The 14,802-nt window shown below is 45.3% G+C and overlaps 1 protein-coding gene and 1 long non-coding RNA gene across 2 annotated transcripts; one reads left to right on the plus strand and one right to left on the minus strand.

Annotated features, from left to right (window-relative positions):
- Positions 1–1,686: 1,686 nt before the first annotated feature.
- Positions 1,687–4,669, minus strand: LOC114010692 (uncharacterized). Its single transcript, XR_003552279.2, has 3 exons — positions 4,549–4,669; positions 3,913–4,169; positions 1,687–2,370 (listed from the first exon to the last, which is right to left on the minus strand). It is a non-coding gene; the product is annotated as an uncharacterized LOC114010692 (long non-coding RNA).
- Positions 4,306–11,464, plus strand: LOC101915019 (cytochrome P450 2K4-like). The gene is made up of 9 exons (XM_027779339.1): positions 4,306–4,657; positions 6,821–6,983; positions 7,177–7,326; positions 7,613–7,773; positions 8,641–8,814; positions 9,346–9,487; positions 10,041–10,228; positions 10,710–10,851; positions 11,211–11,464. The coding sequence occupies exons 1-9, from the start codon at positions 4,460–4,462 to the stop codon at positions 11,396–11,398; spliced, it is 1,506 nt and encodes a 501-aa protein (XP_027635140.1). The 5' UTR covers positions 4,306–4,459; the 3' UTR covers positions 11,399–11,464.
- The last annotated feature ends 3,338 nt before the right edge of the window (positions 11,465–14,802 follow it).

A 14,802-nucleotide genomic window follows, 5' to 3' on the forward strand; every position in this document is an offset into this window, starting at 1 on the left:
TACATACTTAGCATTACTTTTGGAAGCACCAGCTTGAGTAATACATCAGAGCAGAACCTTTATTCCTTTTTATGGGCAGGGTAAAGTCCATGACTTTCATTATTTTCCTTTCTCTCACCATGCTGCATCTTTTAAGAGCCTACAGATTCAAATTATCAGGTAGTTAATTTGAAAATAATTTATTGACGAGCCATGAAAGGCTTTGAGTATAGTACTAGGGGATTTTGTAGCTTGACTTGGGATAGCTGTAAGAAATTAATCAGTTGAACAAGACCAAGCACATTCAGACGCTGGAATTTGTGCCCTTGAGACTGCTGTTCCCAGCCCAGGCACAGAACACACCTCAGAGAAACATCCTTCCAGGATCACTCATTCCTATGCCTCACCCTCGCACTGCGAGCACACCGCCAGCTCTTACATAAGGTCTCTTGCTACATCACTGCCACAGGCTGTTGTAAACCATTTTTCTCCCTTTTAATTCAGGTTCCTAGACAAGAAAAAATGCAGAATATTGCTAGAATAGTCTGGGGAATGGGGATTTCTGTTGTGGATGATTAATGAAATATTATTGTTTTGCACTTACAGGGAAATTGTAGTTTCATGCCAGTAAGGTCAGGGCCTTAATATATTATGTGCTCTACAAAGATGTACAGAATGATAGCTCATTTTCTGTTATGACTGAGCCAAAGCCTCGTCAGGTTAGAGGGAAACGTGGTAGAAATAGTAACACTGCGCTGAAAGCCAAAGAAAACTTTTTTCTTACGTTGCTAGTTACAATTCTGGTGTATCTAAATCCACATCTCTAACTACATCAAGACAGGGGGCTCAAAAGTAAGATGCTGGGACCCTGGCTCTGTAGATACCTACCAACCACTTTGTGATATGCCCCAAATTGCCCTCAGATTAATATAAATTCTGCAATACTGTGTTGAGGTAGACTGAAGCTAGAGACCCAGAACAAAAAGATCCTTGGAGCTATGCTGAGGCATTTGATCTGTTCAGTCATATTTTGAAAATAAATTCTTTATAACCTGACTTTCTCAATACTGACTTCCCAGGTCAGGCTGCCTCGGCTTGTTGGCTTTAAGTGTGGGGTCTGGAAGATCACGCTTCTGCTATAGCCACAATGGATTTGACTGCAAATATTTTTATAGATATGCATATTATAAAGTGCATAACTAGCACTAAACCCCAGGTTCTCCCATGTATTTTGTCGGTGAGTGAGACTCATGAAGGAATGACATCTATTCAATCCAAGAACAAGGCTTTTATAAGCAACAAAGTTCCTGAGAATGGTTTGTTGCTAAAAGTGGGAAATGCTTAGCACAAGTGGGAAATACCATCACCTTAGGCTCTGCACAGGGACAACGCACTAGTCCCATGCACGTATTTTTTTATTTTCTTCTCCCAGTGACCAGACTCATCACATAGAATCTTTTGGGTCAGAATACGGAAAACCCCCAAGAATTTTTCATTGAAATTTTGCAGTGAAATAATGACTTTTAAAAGTATTTTTCAGGAGCCTTTATTCCCAAAGTAGATGTGCAACACACACTGATTTGACAGATAAATGAAAAGAAGTTCAGTACAAGTTATTTGTATCAAAATGAGCACAGCGAACACTTCAGATAGTGATTACTACCCTGCAGCAATTCTATAGAAATACCGACTTGCAGGATGGGAAGAAGTGGGTGTAAGCCAATAAAACAATGAAATAATTTTGAAAAAATTGAAAGAGGTCAAAGTCAGAAAGCTTTTGATTTCTTTTTGCATTGACATTTGTCACTGAACAAAATCCATTAGCAAGGAGCAGCCTGAGTTTTAACACATCTGAGACTTTAAAAATGTTAATGTTTAATAGGGTGTGCTCATGCTTTATATATCCCTGATAACAATGCATGGGCTGATACGCATCTCTTGAGGTTGTAAATCAGTGGCAGAGCCTTGCAAGGCACATAAGCACTTGGTGTTCACTCTCATGTTTTATTATGTTATCAGAACTCATTGACTGAATTATGGCCTTATAACAGCTCTTTGTCTGCATTATCCTACTGTTACTGTAGCATTATTAACTTGTGTCCCATTAGAAGATTATATGTCCTTCTCCAGATGAGCACAGAGAAGTTAGATGATCCTGTGGCTGTTTAATGTACAGGCTCCTTGTCTAGAGGAAGTGCTTATTTCCCTGAGCTATGCCCACAAAGTCTGCTTACCTGAAGATGCTATTGGTTCTGGCCTGGGCTGGTAGAAAGACAAAGACATGTGAGCAGGGAGCCACATTTTCTCCCCAGCCCCATGTGGGATGTCTCACCTGCAAGCCGGCAACTTAGTCACATGCTGTGTTCAGGATCGCATACTGGAAGCCAAGGTCTGTGAGGGAGAAATGGAGATGAGGACATCACGTTAGTTATATTTTAAAACTGCAATGATTCCCTCCCACGGCAGAACTCATCTGTCATTTCCCACAGTGCATGCATCAGTCCAGCAGGTTACAAGGCCATGGGCTCACTACTTGAGAAAGATTTCATCCTCTATTATCACCAGGTACAACCTGAAGCTTTACAGTGGAAGCCCTTGAGAAGGTGCTCTTGCTTTCTATGGCAGTAGCCAGCTCTACTCCAACAGAGCAGTGGTGGCTACATGTAAACAGAAACAATACACTTCCTCCGTTGGTACCCAACTGGGCCCATGTAGGGTTTTTTCCTCACTCATACTGTATCTTATCAAGTTTCAAGAGTCCCATGGTCATACCATTTGTTTGGAGAAGAGTCTGGCAGAACAGGATATTCTTGGAAACGTCTGGGAGAAGAGGGTGCAGACCAAGACCTGACAGCTGTGCAGCAAATCTTGAAATGGAACATGACCATCCATTGCCCTCCTTTCTTTGCCCACCCTGCCTGGTCCTCTTCTGCGCAGGGTAATGCCCCATTGTGAAAAACTCCACTCCTGCTAACAAGCCTTGAAGAACAGGCAGACGTGCAGGCACCTTTCATGTCAACCTAGTTAGAGTTTATTGATTCCCTTTGCCTTCAGCTAATGTACTTTTATTATTATTAATAAATAATCATAATTTTTCCATCACTGGAGCCAGCACCCGGGAGCCTTGGCGGATTCTAACAAAAGTATTATTAAAACTAAAGATTTCTAAAGGGTTGAACAGCAGCACGGCTCAGTAATCTGATAGAATCTGCAACTAGGGAGCAAAATATCCCTACCTGAGAATATGCGATAGAGCATCAAGTTGGCTGTTCGCCCAGAGCCACCATTTAAAACTGCAGTGTCCTGTTCATGATCACTTCTGCTTTATTGTCATCCCCCAGGGATGCAAAAGGTGCACATGGCTCCTGGGGAGCTGTTGCCCGGGCATGCGGGCTCTTGCAGGACCCTGCCCTGGCATGGTGCATGACTCAGTACACCTGGAGCGCCAAAACTGTTGCTGTGTTCTCCTCCTGGCTGGCACTCCCTCTGCCACAGCTGCCCAAGGAGCCTCTGACCTCCCCGCCCTGCCTGGCCAGCTGCAGAGCCTGATCCTGGCTCCTCGCGGGTTGCAAAGATCCAGGATCTCTTTCCTGATCTAGGCAGAAGGATTGCCTGGAGGGGATGGTTTCTCCTAGAGGATCGCATGCATCTGCTCATAAACAGGCAGGACAGATGGGAAGCAGTCATCACCAAACTTAGAGACAGACATGGACATCCAGGCACACAGTCCTCTGGACAGTAAACTGTGAAACAGTGACTGAAGTGGTTTCAAGGGCATTTTGGAATTGCAGGTAGAGGATTTTGGGGACAAAGATCAATAACAGTGTCAACCATGTAAACACTGTCTTGCTCAAGGAGGTGATTTTACTGGGGTGGCAGGAAAACAAAGAGAATCAGAGCTCTCACCTGATTAGACTCACCCGATTATCTCACCTGATAGACCTACTGTCACCTTCATTCCTGAATTGGCACATCCTCATGCCATCACCATTCCAATTCCTCCTTGGTCAGCCTTGTCTTCCCTGAGGACAGATTGCCTTCCTTGCCAGCTGCACCCTGGGCCATACATTATCGTGGGCTTTCCCTCCTGCGTCCTGCTTCCTCCATTGCATCACCAGTGGTCCAGCTGAGTTTTGTGACCTGGCACCACGACAGCAATCCAGCATGGGTCCTGTCCCTTCATTCTGCCCCTGAAATCATGTAGACCACAACATGCCCATAACACAGATTTTCACTGGAAAACAAACACCTTGCCCTAGTGTTGTAGAGAAATAAGATCTCCAGATTAAGATAATCCATGTCTCAGAATAAAATAGGGTGCTTTATTTGGCGGGGGAAAAAAGTAGATCTGGTCTAAATAGAAGTAAACAAGACTTCAGAGTCCTTTTCTCTGTGTAAAGCCACTTCAGGCTTGTTCAGGCGATGACAGAAGGGCTATAAAAGGACCCCAAGATGCTCACGCCCACACTCTGGTGCAGACATGGCCATACAGAGTCTGCTGCAGTACGTGGGCTCTAGTTTGCTGCTCTCTTTGGCAGCAGGGCTAGTCGCTCTCCTTTACTTCCTTACCAGCTTGAAGAAGTCGGTTTGCCATTTGCCTCCTGGGCCGCGACCTCTTCCTCTGATCGGAAACTTGAATGTGGTGGACCTGAAAAAGCCGTTCCAGTCGCTGACAGAGGTAGGGTCTGAGCGAGCAGGCAGGAGGAAAACATGCAATTCCTGCAGCGAGAAATGCAGCTAGGGAAATGGAGATGCGATTGTGTTAGCATTGCGTAGAGGGCAGAAATGAGATACATAGGCAGGCTGGCAGAGTGACTTTACCTTCAGAGGTATACACACACATACACCTATTTATATACATAAATATAATACACACATTCTTTCCTTTATACACACGCAAGTGTAGACCTCCACCCCTTGCAGTCAGCTCCATATCGTTGGTATTTTGAACCCTTCAGAGCCTGTAGAAGACTCGAATTGGATCAGTCTGCTGACGGATCAGGACTATTTGCCATGAAGAGATGTCTGTCTGCAGACAGACCTCTGCGAAGGAAGGGGGGGAGGAAGGGAGGGAGGGAATCATCCCCACAGTAGAGGAGATGGGTTCATACGTACATTTATTTCCAAAGCTAATTATATCCCTGCAATGCAAAGCTCAACTCTGCCTCCTCAACCCTTCCCCTGCACGCACACACTGCCCAGGTTTATTTAAGACTTGATGCATGGCTTTTCTGTATCTAGGTAAACAAATTGCTTTTTCTTACACAGCTCCATGGTTACTTTTATTTCTCAAAGAGAAAAAAAAGACTCAAATATTATAAAGCCAGGTGCAATATTTGTTTCAGAAAACGTCTGCTCTGTTCCCACAGGGAGGTGGGGACAAGTCAATGTGAATTCAGATTTCTTCTGGTTTCTGTAGAGACAGTTGAGGCGCCATGAGTGACTTGCCACATACCCTGCGTGTGTGCTTACCAGACACTACAAGGGGATAAACCCAGTCCCCAGTGAACTCCTTCAGCCACCTGAAGAGCCGTGGTGAGGGGCCAGTGCAGACACTGAAATTCTCCGGTTAGTTGCAGAAGAAAGGGCATCCTGGGCTGCAAAAGTACAGATTTCCTATAGCAGTGTTCATCTGCCTTGATTTACAGTGCAGAGGATTGTGCAGAGCACAATTTTGATGGTTCTCTGCTCCTGAGCTCCCGGCTGATCATAGGTATGTTTGAGGGTGCCAGTATGGAAAAGCAACTATTTTTGACAATACTGGGGGATTTTATGATACAAATTTCACAAGAAGGCACCAGACTCATTTCCTATAATCTGCCAAGCAGCTTGCTTTAGGCTTTCAGGCCTGCCACTTTCAATACTTTTGTTGCTGAGAAAAAACAGGGTTGATGCCAAGAAGTGCTAATGCAAAGAAATGACCAAAGGAAGGCTAGGAGGTGGCTGTGATTCCCTGCCCCTGGCTCTGCCACACACTCCGTAAGCTGCTGGGGATGAAAGAACCAGTGTTAATGTTATCTCCCAAGTCGTCAAACCACCATTTGATGAAAACAAATTCAATTTGTCTGCTGTAATAACAGAAGATGCTTCTAATCTGAAATTCAATTTCCGGAATGTATCTAATGCATAGCAAATGGTAACCCAGGCACATCGGAAGCAAGAAGACATTTGGAGCGGATGGTTTGCAGTGTGCTTAAACGAAGTCTAAAATACTGAGTGAATGATTAGATTGTCAAAGCCACCCTTCTGTGTAACAGATGATTCATATTTAATTTGCTATAAAAGCCTGGAGCTCCTGTGACATTATCTACAAGAATATGCTTCCTAGCTGGATTCAAGTTTCTGGTGGCCCGCAAATAATTTTGCAATGACTGCTACACTACCCACCTTGCCATAATTAGAGACAAGTGCTGTCCTGAAAGACAGAGCTATTGTCTAGCTTTGTTTTCGTAGTGTTTGTGGCTTCAACCTCAAAGATGTGTGCACACCCGCTTGCCTCAGGTCAACGGCATTAAAATAAACAGGCCTGCCTGCTACAGCATTTTCTAACCAGCCTCCGAGTGGTAGGATTGCTAGGCTGGCCTGTTACTGCAGAACACCACAGGAATGCAATGGCATTTTATTGACTTCTCTGATAGCAGACACCTTGTTGTGCAAACAGGGTGCAAGCAGAGATGCTGGCAATTGATAGCTGTTGCTCATTAGTTGCTTTACAGCAGCACCTGGAGACTTCAGGCAGGGCTGGGAGGCTCCTTTTGGGCTAGAAACCACCTAGGGTGGCTACTGATAGCGTTTGGGTCCCAATCTGGTTTTGGATTAACATATTTATTCACCTTGACAGCTCTCCAAGATATATGGCAATGTCTTCACTGTGTATTTTGGACCCAGGAAAGCTGTGGTACTGTCTGGATATGAAACCATCAAGGATGCCCTTTTAAATCATGCTGAAGAATTTGGAGAAAGGGCAGAAATACCCATATTTAGGCAAATGACACAGGGAAATGGTAAGCAACCTTTTGGTTGGTTATTGTTTGTAGTTTGTCTATGTTCATTATATTGCAGAGAGTATCATCCTCTTACAGACTGCTTTTTGTTTATAGAAAAGCCTATCAAGTAGCTTTGGTAGTAGTGTGTAAGAAGGCCTTACAAACATTTACTAACCACAGGTAACATGAGGATGTTACACCTTTATTTTAGGCATAGCATTCAGCCATGGAGAGCTATGGAAAACTATGAGAAGATTCACCTTGTCCACACTGCGAGATTTTGGAATGGGAAAGAGAACCATCGAGTTACGAATCCTGGAGGAAGTAAATTCCCTTATCAAATATTTTGAATCCTATCAGGGTGAGTGTGAAGACTTTCATCCAGAGACAGAAAACATGTCTAGCAGAACAATAAAGGTTAATGAAAGTTTAACTCTGAGCAAATGGTATCTCATGGTTAAAGTTCAGCATACACTGAAGTAGGTTATTATACTGAGGACTTAAAACATTGAAACCGAGTTCCCTACTGTGCATTCTGGGTGGTAACTGAGTTTTTTCTTTGGGAGCTCAGGACTACATTTCTGTAGGAAACCAGACTGGAACGAGCATAATCCCATCATCCTTTGTTTTCATTTCTTGAAATACAGGGAAACCATTCGATACAAAAATGATACTCAACAACTCTGTATCCAACGTCATCTGCTCTATATTGTTTGGAGAGAGGTTTGAATATGATGATCCTGTATTTCTAACTTTGCTGAAGATGATTAATGAAAATACTAAGCTCTTGGGCTCCCCTATGGTGCTGGTAAGAGCTTGATTTTATGTTTTAGCTTTTAGGTTTTGGGGGGATATGTGGTTGCCTGTGTTTGTCCTCCTGGCGTCCCACATCTTGCTTGAGAACAAGAGCGGTATCAGCCCACGAGCCTGCAAGGAACACACCTGCAGTTCTGTACCTGCAACACACAGATTCACAGGCCCCTGCAATTAGTCTGAGAAGCCTGTTTAGTAAAAGAAAAAAAAACAAACCACCAAGTCTTCACAAAAGGAACTACTTTACCCTCTTTGAAGAGCAGAAGTGCAATATGTCTCTCATATCAGAGATGGGCCCTGAAATGCAATCTTAAATCTGCCTCCTTATCTTACACCTTCAGTAACTGTCTTAGTTCTGTCTCCCCTATAAGCAGGTTTGACAAACTTCTTTTTCTTTTATTTTGGCCACTGAAACTGAATCTTGGGAAACTAACAGCTGATATAAGTCCATTTCTTCCTGACACAAAGTCTCTACTTTGAACACCAGTGGAGCAGTCTCTGAGCCGCTCTGCAGCTGGTGTAAATCCAGACTAGCAAAGCCTGAAAAGCACCACCCGAGCACAGCTCAGAGCTACACACTGTGTACAGACACTCTCCCAGGATGAGGCACCAGCTAACAGCCCTGGAAGGAGATTAAGCTGATGAATCTTCCAAAAGTCATGGCAAGGACTCGTGCAGAGGTATAAGAGAGAAAACACTCTGTTTCTGCAGCAATTCATAGCTGCTTGGACTGCACAAACAAATGTGGGGGAATTATGGCCTGAAATGTCAGGGCATGTGACAAGGGACCAGCAGGGTGATTTGATATACCAGTATGTGTTCACAATGCCAATTAACAGTAAAGACTTCTCTTGCTCCACAGTTATATAATTTCTACCCATCCCTTGGATTTCTCTCTGGAGCTTCCAAGACTGTGCTACAAAATGTCAGTGAACTGGGTGATTTTCTCCAGAAGCTCTTCCAGGAACACAAAGAAGAATTCAATGAAAGTAACTTAACAGGCTTTGTTGATGCCTTTCTGATGAAGCAACAACAGGTACTTTAAAGCTAAGTCTCAGAGTCTTTCTGTTCTCATAGCTCTGACTTCATATTAGGACTGGCCATCTGTCAGGGATTGGGAGTGAGTGGAAACAGAAGAACTGCAGTGAGCATAATATATCAAAGTTCGTACCCACAGTGAGCTGTGCTGTACTCACTCCATAGCTCCACTGAAAGTGCTGGTTAAAGGGAACTCGTCATGATGTCCCATGTGTGGGAAATGTTACCACTCAGCACACAGAAGGAGGAAATCATCCCAAACCTTCCTGCAAGAATGGGACAGTGATAAACTTCATTGCAGTAACTAAATTCCAGCTAACCTAATAACTAGACCTGGGGATCACACATACGCTTGGGACCAGTCAAATTCCATAGAGCACGGGCTCTAATGCTAAAATGCTAAATATCTCCTTTCCCAGAGCATATGGAATCACAACAAGCTGAAATGCAGATAAAAATGGTGGCAACACAGTTACATATTGGTACCGCTTGCTGTAAAACTTATGGCCGTTACCTGTATGTTTTGAAGGAGTCAAAGAAACCTCACACTATGTTCAGCAACAGAAACCTGTTGTTTTCAACCCTGGACCTCTTTACTGCTGGGACTGAGACTACTTCTACGACTGTGCGCTGGGGTCTTCTTCTGATGATGAAATACCCAGAAATTCAGAGTAAGCCTGAGAAGTCATCTTGTACAATATACTGTTGCATGCTTAAGGCTGTGGTTGTGGAAGGGAGTGGAACTCATTCAGTGTTGTCTAGAGTAATTATTCTGAGTACTCTGAGAGCGATAACAACCGTTGACTTTACAAAGGAATTTTATTCAGCTGGATTGCAATAAACCAGCCCAGCCAAGTGGGAGAGGCTAAGGGCCAGTCTACAGTTACAGTAAAGCTCCCCCATCGTTATTCTCCCGCAGGCTATGGGCTTACGTCACTGAAGGTCTCCTCAGGAGCTGATTCTGATCTTGTTTCAGTGGAAGGTTAGGGGTAACAAAGGTGTGTAATCAGGATCAGCCATGGGGTGTACTCTAGTAACTCAGTTTAAGCTCCCTTCGGTCAGCAACAAACCTGAAAGAGCCACACCATGCCCTGGCTTACCCACTTCTGCTATTCCCAAATACCCCTCAGAGTTTTCCCTTTTCTTCATCTTGGCCAAACTAGAAGCCATTTAAGTTGCAAGATAAGAGGGTTATCAGCTTTTTAATCCTGTCCTCTCCCCAAGGAAAGATTCAGGAAGAAATGAACCACGTCATTGAACCAGGAGAGCTGCCTAAGTTGGAGGACCGGAAAAAAATGCCTTATACAGATGCAGTGATACATGAAATACAAAGGTTTGCCAATATTGTCCCAATGGGTGTATCACGATCAACTCCTAGGGATGTAAATTTCCAAGGCTACGTGATTCCTAAGGTGAGCTTTGAGGCTAGCAGCTCACACTATATAGATTTCTTATAGTTTTGTTTAAAGCAGACAAGTAGAAAGGATACAAAAATCTCAAGAGACTGTGACATGTGGTTTAATCTATGATGTGATCCTTTGTCTTGGATCCAGGATAGCTGTTACGAACATGCACTGGACTGTGGTCTGTGACAGGCTTTGATTAAATCACACTGGTTTGAATCTTTTATGTCAAATGTGGAAATTCTACTTCAGCATCTTTCTTGAAAGACCTGACTCTGTAAGAAAGGAATGTTTCATTGTCCAGAAGGACAGCAGCAGCTACTGATAAACAGGCAGAGCCGCAGTGAGGCAGGGAAGCATCCCCCCTGTTCTGTTTGCTGTGGCTTAGCCTTATTTGCCTCTTCACATTAGAAAAAAGAAAGCAGCCTAGCTCAACTAGGAAAGTGATCTGCTGCAAACAGCTACCATGAGTTTCTGTGATCCCTTTCAGGGTACAGAGATTATTCCGCTGCTGACCTCCGCTCTGAATGACGAGTTACACTGGAAAACCCCGGATCAGTTCAACCCTTCTCACTTCCTGGATGCCAGTGGGAACTTCATTAGGAGAGAGGCTTTTATTCCATTCTCCATAGGTGAGAGGGGGGTTGTGCACCACCTGGGGCTAGGCTAATGGCACAGGGACACAGAACACAGGATGGGGGATTTCTGGTCCTTTCTCCTGTCCACCATTGCTGTAGGTAACCACCTGTTCTTTGAGATATCTTGGAGACACTGACTTACCCTCAGTTACTGAATCATTTCACATACCTACAGGCTTCTGTGTGGTTTGAGACCAAGTCAGTAGCACCTCTAACATACAGAGAGAAGGAAGGAAAAATTTCCTACCTCAGCAGCCTGCTCTTATGGACTGTATATCCAGTTTAGAATGTCTCAGACATCAACACTAACAGTCATGGTGCTGATCATTTACTTCTTTCCTGGTTGTTTTCAGGACGAAGGGCTTGCCTTGGAGAAGGACTGGCCAGAATGGAGCTGTTCCTCTTCTTTGCAGGCTTGCTCCGCAAATTTGTTTTCCAGCCCCCTCCAGGAGTGGATAAGTCAGACCTAGATCTCACTGCTGATGTCGGCTTTACCTTGAACCCCATGCCTCACCTGGTTTGTGCTGTGCCCTATAAATGATCAAATGACACGGTGTTAGAGTAGTGAACACTTCAAGGCTGAAAGCAAGTCTAGCTACAGGGGGAAAAAAGCTGTCTGTACCTGAGCTTTAGGAGAAGGAAGACACCGGGCACTGCTATTTTTCTCTCATTCATGCCATTTTTCCAACAGCTTTTGCAGTGCCTGTGTAATGCAAACCCTTCAGACACCCCTGAGTACTGCTCTCAGAAACAATGTGATTCGTTCCTGGAACAGCACATCAGAGATGCAGTTTTCAGGGCTGTTTGAAAGAATGAAATGGCTTCAGGCCGCCTCTATAGATGTAACCCATCAGGGACTCTCCCCTGAGAGCCTCCGTGGAGAATTTCCCAGCCTAAATTCCAAGCTCTATAGCAAAGCTGATTATCCATGGCCCAGCTGGAGACAACAGACACTTAATGCATCTAGAAATCTCCCCAGGACGGTTGTTCAGCTGAGCCTCAGACTGAGCTTCCATTGTGTGATACAACCTGCCTTATCTTTATTACAGAGTCCCAGACACGAGGGTGTAACATGGGCTGATGCCAAGAGCCAGGCACGGGACAGTTATCAGAAAACATCTGAGTGGTTTGGGAAGTGGGTTCATTCCAGCTCACACTTGGCACTTTATGCTGAAGAGCCTATTTATGATGGGGCCAATCTAGCAGCATTTCTACCACTCCCTCACCTCTCCTGGCTTCATGCTGGTTCTGGTACTTGCCTGGTCCCTTACTGGGTCATCTTAGATCACTAAACTGGCAGAAAATGACCTGCCACAGAAAGTGAAGAGTTTCTGCATCAGCGTGGCTAAAGCTGGACACAAGCCTGAGGCAGTGTGAGGGCGATGCAGCCTGGGACTGGGCAGCAGGATCAGAGATGAGAAAGGCTCAGCCCTCTTCTCCGCTTACACCTTGTTGCTTTCTAGATCCTCTCTACCCTCCACAGAGACAGAGAGGATCCTTCAGTGGATTATTCAACTGCCATAAGGTCTGAACTGCTCACTCTCTCCATTGACTTCCAGGTGAACCATCATCCACAGTCTCCCAATTCAACAGTCTTATGTATCAGGTGTGTTGGGATGAATAGGGACAATATTCATGTCCATATTCATCAAAAAAAAATGAAAACGGGGCTTCAACCTTTTACAAAATGTTACTGTCTGTCTTCAGCTCCTCACCAGATACATAGCCCCTGGCATTTCAAGCTGCCTTCCTCTTCAGACGTTCCTTGTGTCAGAGGTAGGCAGCAAGGTCTCCAGGCACAGTAACAGATCAGCCTGCACTGCTGAGCAAAAACCACCACCACAGACTCCCACGGAAGCTACATGTGCTTCCATCACAGGAAGCCGGAGCAGGGCCATCACAAAACCAACGGCAAGCAAAATTTTGGTGATCGCGAAAAGTGCTTTGGCCACTTACATAGGAACTGAAGTTAAAAATTCAGAGCTGGTAATGCTCACATTATTCCAGCAAGATCGTGCATGACTGTCAAAGCTAATAGGATTTTAAATGCAGTCACTGTGAAAATAGATGTGAAACTGGTAACAGAGTCTGGAAGGAGAAGCAGGTTAGACTTTGTTACCAAGTTGCTCACCTGTACCATTAACTTGTCGTATGGGGCTCTCTGCAGAAAGCTGGTGACACCCCAGAGACTGTGGCTATCCTAGAGCAGCTGTTTGATTACTACAACTAATGACTTATTCCATTAATTCATTCAGCTAGTAGGAGAGGGAACAATTAGCTGCACCCATTGAGGGAAGCGTGATATGTGTGTGAGACCTGAACGGGGGTGCAGGTACGAGAGAGGAGGCTCCTTCGTGTGCGGCGAGACAGGCAGGCAACTACCTGTGGGCTGGGGAGCAGGGAGTCACTGAAGATGCTTTTGTGTTGGTTTGGAGGCAGGAAAGGCAGGTTAGGATGAAAAGAAAAAAGGGAGAAACAGAACATTACAGAGACTCACAGGGCAGTTATGGTAAATCTGTAACATAAAACTAAAGTTATGGTCACCTAGAGCTGATCTGTGCTGCAAATGGAAGGAAAGAAAGGAGGAAAAGAATGTGAGGCGGGTGATAGGGTGGGCTGTGGCCGAGACACTGACTCTTCACACCAGCTTTAATTCACGCAGCTAAAGGCAGCACTCTGCTAGTTGTACCGTACTTTGTACTGGTACTGGTACTGCACTTGTACGTGCATTGTACTGTCGGGCCAGCTCCAGCTTCTGGTCACATCTCGAGGAGTCTGCTGGACAAGCTGTGTAACAAGAAAGGCGTCGCTGCTACACTTGCTTGCGCTTGTTTTGCTGTTGCTCTCTTTGCAGTCTACTGCAGGCCTGACCTTATCTCTTAAATAAATAAATATTTTGCTCTGTTGCTGGTGTTGCAGGATGAAGTTGATTTTGGGTCAAACTGATAAAGTTAGGCTCTACCCACACTGGAGAGGTGAGCACGGGGATTCCTGGGCAACATGCAGCCAGGACACAGTTAGCAATGCAAACAGTGAGCAACACTCACAGCCACAAACAGCTCAAAGGAAATCATTGAATCTCTGACTCCAGAAAATCACAACTGCTCTCTGAGGTGGGACGCGGCTCTGGGTGGCTCTCTGGTGTGGCCCCCTACAGTGATTCCTGTGGCTCTTGCCTTTGCTTAAAAGGGACTCATCACAGTAAAAGCCAGAAGGAATTATCTGAGGCTGCAGTCCTGGCGGCACTGTTGGTCACGAATAGGACCAGCATGGAAGGCACAGAGATTTTTGGGGATCTAAGTTAATTTAACGGATGTAGGGCTGGTGCCTTGCTAGCTGGCTCTCCCCAGGCTGGCCAACTGGCCACGCGGGGGCTGTGTTTAGGGGTCGATGGATGATACCCGTGCTCCACGTCCTCACCAGCTCCACCTGATTCACACGCTGTGGCAGGGGCTTGCCATGCGGGCATGAGGGATGGGAGGGCGACCAGCGAGCACCCCGAGGGGCCCGGCCCGGCTGCCCCAGGAATGCACCCGCAGGGTGTCAGTGCCTGGCAGGTGTTTTGTGCTCGACCCTGTGTGCTCAGGCAGGGGAGCACGTAGCAGCACGGCTCCAGAGCGAAACACAAAACACGAAACACGTACCAGACACATTATTGAGACAGGAATTTCTTGTCATCGCAAGAGCTTTACTTACCTTTGTCATTTTAATGCGTTGCACTCAGAGCCTGGTTTAAAAAAACCCAATGCACTCCCCCCAGCTTTTCAGAGATAATTTAAGTCTCTTTCTGAAAGGCCTTTTTATGATTTCAGCAGCTCCCAGGGCAAGGACGAAATACCAGGAGAGTGGCAGCAACATGTAACTTTTGCACCGCAGGAACAAACACTTTGGACAGAGCACAAAGCATGTGCCATCACAAGCTCGTCGCAATGCCCGCACTCTGCA

The sequence above is a fragment of the Falco peregrinus genome, chromosome 5, assembly GCF_023634155.1.
Source record: "Falco peregrinus isolate bFalPer1 chromosome 5, bFalPer1.pri, whole genome shotgun sequence".
Taxonomy (NCBI): Eukaryota; Metazoa; Chordata; class Aves; order Falconiformes; family Falconidae; genus Falco; species Falco peregrinus.

Bases quoted from the DNA above. Each gene is read 5' to 3' on its own strand.
- LOC101915019 (XM_027779339.1), top strand. From the start codon at position 4,460: ATGGCCATACAGAGTCTGCTGCAGTACGTGGGCTCTAGTTTGCTGCTC. The intron at 4,658-6,820 runs GTAGGGTCTGAG...TCACCTTGACAG, and splicing joins CGTTCCAGTCGCTGACAGAG to CTCTCCAAGATATATGGCAA. The intron at 10,852-11,210 runs GTGAGAGGGGGG...GGTTGTTTTCAG, and splicing joins TTTTATTCCATTCTCCATAG to GACGAAGGGCTTGCCTTGGA.